Source organism: Octopus bimaculoides, chromosome 29 (assembly GCF_001194135.2).
Source record: "Octopus bimaculoides isolate UCB-OBI-ISO-001 chromosome 29, ASM119413v2, whole genome shotgun sequence".
NCBI lineage: Eukaryota > Metazoa > Mollusca > Cephalopoda > Octopoda > Octopodidae > Octopus > Octopus bimaculoides.
Window position 1 is genome coordinate 1,044,891 of NC_069009.1, and position 4,648 is coordinate 1,049,538.

Here is a 4,648-nt window from a genome sequence, read left to right on the forward strand (position 1 = left end):
CTTCTTTTTTTTTTTAAGTAATAATAATGAGATTGTATATATATATATATTTTTTTTTTCTTAAATATATTTCCACGCGTACGTTTTGTAATAAAATCTAATTCACATCGTGATGGGTGTATATGGAATGTGAAAGAGCTGTATGCGATAAGAGAATCACTGTTCGGTGGTGGAGAGGGCACCTTGGATAAAGAGACCCACATAAGAAAGTCAATTAGCGGATACCAAAAATGGTTCAGGAAAATTATAGTATGTCACTGACGTCATTTCCGGTGTATTATCGCAATTTAATTTTCGTTTTTAAGGACAATTTACTTTCACTATTTAACGACGGTTGAGAATGTACGTTATAACTGCAACCCGATCTGATTTAATTGACAGCTAGGTAATTATATTATAATTAATAAGTTTTGAAGACGAAGCACTTGCAACTATATACCATTCTATTGTTATAGATTCATTAAGAGAAACTGAAGCTTTGCAGTATATTTCTATACAATCATAAATGCTAATTTAGAGAATGGTCTACAATAATAAATACGTTTTTGATTTGAGTTGTTATTGATTAAATCCATTTAATTATTAATTTTATATAATCAATGCAGGACCATAGAATGAATATCGATCACTGATCAACAACATCAAAATGTTTTTCAATTCTCAATGTTCTCCTTATTTTTACTAAATAATATATATTTTATATCTTACCTGTTATTGCTGTATAAATTAGCGTTTAAAATGCATTATCTTCAATTACACCAAAGGTCCCTCCGATTCTAGTGCGATTTCAACCAACAGTAGATTAAGACAACAGAAATTTATAAAAATCGACTCGGAAACACAAACGGCGAAATGAATTTAGTTTCTTTGTAAATTCATCTATTCTGGTCAATGAATATAAACATGTTATTCCTACAAAAAAATTAAAAAAAGAATTATCTAAAATATAAAAACACATCCATTATAAAATGTATTAGAGTTCATTAAATATATATTTGATATACTTTGTGCAACGTCCCTAGGTACACTACAACTTGGTACATTTGCACGCTGCAGATTTCTAAATGTTTCTAAAGAAAGGTATCAACCTAGGTCTGATTCTGTTCGAAGAACAAATGAAATACCGTTCTTATCTTTAATGTATTTATCAAAAGTGGGCCTTGAAAATATTTATTTAAAAAAAAAAAAAGAGAAAATAAAACAGGTGACATCTTCCAGATTACTTCTACGTTTCGTTTTCTCCGAGTCATCTATTATAATGCCTGGTGTGATATTTCAGCTGTGGTTGAATCGAACCAAAAGCCAAGAAGAAATTGGACATGGAGAAATACAAGTGAGTCTTTTATCCGACAGTTGGTAATCAATGATTGACTTGATTGATTAATTGATTGTATAATATTATCAGTATTAATTATATTCGTAGCCTAATTAACGAAATATAGTAATAAGTAAATAAATGACGGTTTAAAAAAAAATTAAATTGTCTAATATAATTTATATGAAATATATAACCTTTACTGTATTTATTGTAATGAATTAATTACAATTTGATTAATTAATTTTACAGTATAATTAGTTGTCTATGAATGACGGGGTAAATAATTTTTTAATGTATGTTTATTATTAAAGTGGAGAATAATCTTGTTTAAATATTAAATTATTCAGACAATATCACCATGAAAAACTACACGTAGTTGTGTTAATATATTAACGAAACGTTTAAAGGAATGTTGACATGCAATTTAGGTGTTTAAAAGGTGCAAGTTAATTACTAAGAATTGACGCTAGTGAAATCCGATAATTTCAAATAAACACATGTATCATACAGGAATACCTACACTCGTCTTTGTTTCCTCATAATTTCCAGCAAAATAGATATTTTTTTAGTGAAATTTTCTGCAAATACGGTTCGGAGGGTGTAGATTTCGATTACGTCGAAATTTGTTGTGGAAAACTTTTTTTCTAAGTGTGGCGCGAGGAAGCGGCTTTGTTTCCTCATAACTTACAGAAAAACGGATATTTTTAAATGAAATTTTCTACAAATACGCCCCAGATGGTGCAAATTACCATTATATAGGAATTTAATATTTTTAAAAAATGTGGGGTACTCACACATACGTTCTGACATAAATCAATTTCTTTCGAAATTTTCAAGTTTCATTTTGTAGCTATATGTGATGTGTGTATTTTTTTTAATATATATTAAATTCTGATATAATGATAATCTATAACGTCTTTCACAGCTGTAACTCTATAAATATCCTCTGTATCTTATGTTGTTGTTTCTCGTTTATTTCAGAATATCAGATGACATTGGCATAATGATCATTTCTCCATCAAGCACATCATCAATATTGAATTGTCTTCTAAAGACTAAAGGAATGTGCTATACAGAATAGATCTAATATTGTTTCCATAAATGTATGGTGAAGAGCTATATTTCTCTACTTCACTGCCTGGATTGTGTGCAACATAAATTTGTAAATAAATTTGAAGAAATTTACAAAGTAATTTGCTGCTTCTTCAGATATCAGTGAGGATTGCAGATGATGGAAAATCTAACAGAAGGAAATATTTGTAACAAATATAAGAGCAAAAACAAGAAATCTATGTGTATATTGTGAAAGAAGAGAGATAAAGGAAAATTAATTAATGTGAAGAACTTCAAAAGGGTTGATTTTATTAGAAGAGATGCTGAAAGTGGTAAAAAAGACACCATTTCTGTGTGACATTTGTAATAAGACATTCTCTCAACAAGGGAACTTAACTATCCATAAACGTATTCATGCAACACAGAAACCATTTCACTGTGAAATCTGTGGCAAGTCGTTTGCTCAGAAAGGTGACTTAGCCACTCACAAACGTATTCATACAGGAGAGAAACCATATCGTTGCGATATATGTGGTAAATCATTCTCTGTGAGGGGTGCTTTAACTAGGCACAAACGTATTCACACTGGAGACAAACCATTTCATTGTGATATTTGTGGCAAATCATTTCCTGAATCTGGCCAGTTAACTAAACACAAACGTACTCATACAGGAGAGAAGCCATATCGCTGTAATATCTGTGGTGCATTGTTCTCTCGAAACCATCACTTAAAGACTCATGAGTCCGTTCATACAGGAAAGAAACCATATCACTGTGAAATCTGTGGTAAATCATTCTCCGAGACAGCTAAAGTTATTATTCACAAACGGATCCATACAGGAGAGAAGCCATATCAGTGTGATATCTGTGGGGAGTTTTTCTCTCAGAAACATTACGTGACATCTCACAAATACGTTCATTCAGGGGAAAAACCAAATCATTGCAACATTTGTGGTAAATCTTTTGCTCAGAAGCAGTACTTAACTAACCACCTGCGCGTTCATACAGGTGAGAAACCTTATCGTTGTGAAATCTGTGGGAGATCGTTTGCTCAGCGTTGTAACGTAATCAAGCACAAACGCATTCATACAGGAGAGAAACCATTTCGCTGTGATATCTGTGGGAGAACATTCTCTGAAAGTGGTAATTTAACTATTCACAAACGTGTTCATTTGTGAGAGAAACCATATTGTGGTGCTTGAGAAAACCCATGAAGCCCACCAAAATCACAGTTGTGGAAGATACCAATGTTACACAAATGGCACTCGTGCCAGTGGCATGCAAAAGCACCCATTACACTCTCAGAGCATCCAGCTGTAGAAAACCATGCCAAATCAGACTGGATCTTGACACAGCCTTCCAGCGTGCCAGCCTAGTGAAACTATCCAACCCTTACCAGCATGGACAATGGATGCTAAATGATGATGATCATTATCATTTAACATCTATTTTTTATGCTGGCATGGGTTGGACAGTTTGACTAAAGCTAGTAAGGCTAGGAGCTGCACCAGGTTCCATTTTTTGTTCTGGCATGGTTTCTACAGCTGGATGCTCTTCCAAATGCCAACCACTCCACATAGTGTTCTAGGTGCTTTTTACATGGCAGCAGTACTTCTATCAATTCTGTTATGGTGGACGGGTCTTTTTGAGTACAACAATTCACCAGATATCTCAGTCCTTTGTCATTTCCTTCATAAGGTTTTGCTTTTTGAGATCAGCCTTCAATACTTCATGGTAAATTTTGAGATTTAAAAAAAACTTTTATCCATATTAATCTCCGTGTTTTTCCCGTACATTGAAAAATAGATGGTGAAAAGATCAATGTCGGGGGAGTGAAATTCCGAGGATTTCAGCACACCAGTGGCAGGCATCCATTTGGGGGAGCCATGCTTTTCACATGGGCAACTTTATGTGGCCTGCTCCCGTGTGGGTAGTAAAAACGCTCTTTTTGTATGTGCTCCTTAGGGCAGAACACACAATATTGTCAATAGCGAAGTTTTATAGACAAGTTGTCATTGCAGCCGATGTGGTTATAAACTGATCCGGAAGCATTGGCTGGACATATTCTCAAACCATGGCAACATGAATTATGGACTCTTCCTCTTTTTTATTGGACAATGCTGACTTCTCCAACAACAATGCTCACTCGGCTGATATCAGTGATTGGCTAAGTTGCTCATAGAGTTAACCTAGAAGGGACAGGCCCCTTATTTTCTGGTTAAGGCTGTTGGTAAGTTTTCCTAAGTTACTCCAATCCAGATCCCCAATGCAAACCTT

The 4,648-nt window shown here is 33.9% G+C and overlaps 2 protein-coding genes across 4 annotated transcripts in view; one reads left to right on the top strand and one right to left on the bottom strand.

Annotated features, from left to right (window-relative positions):
• LOC106883582 (uncharacterized) overlaps positions 1 to 832 on the bottom strand; it is a 40,672-nt gene extending 39,840 nt beyond the window's left edge. Inside the window, exon 1 of one of the 2 annotated variants that reach the window (XM_052978001.1) lies at positions 709 to 832. The gene's annotated coding sequence lies outside the window, so the exon portion shown is untranslated. The remainder of the gene's footprint in view (positions 1 to 708) is intronic. The other variant, XM_052978000.1, reaches the window with a different exon arrangement.
• LOC106867743 (zinc finger protein 98-like) lies at positions 82 to 4,642 on the top strand. 2 transcript variants are annotated; one of them, XM_052977993.1, is made up of 3 exons: positions 82 to 385; positions 1,280 to 1,333; positions 2,300 to 4,642. In XM_052977993.1, exon 3 carries the CDS (start codon positions 2,692 to 2,694, stop codon positions 3,547 to 3,549), a length of 858 nt encoding a protein of 285 aa, XP_052833953.1. In that variant the 5' UTR covers positions 82 to 385; positions 1,280 to 1,333; positions 2,300 to 2,691; the 3' UTR covers positions 3,550 to 4,642. The 2 variants fall into 2 exon arrangements, with proteins under 2 accessions (XP_052833953.1, XP_052833954.1); XM_052977994.1 differs by lacking the exon at positions 1,280 to 1,333.
• Positions 4,643 to 4,648: the final 6 nt, after the last annotated feature.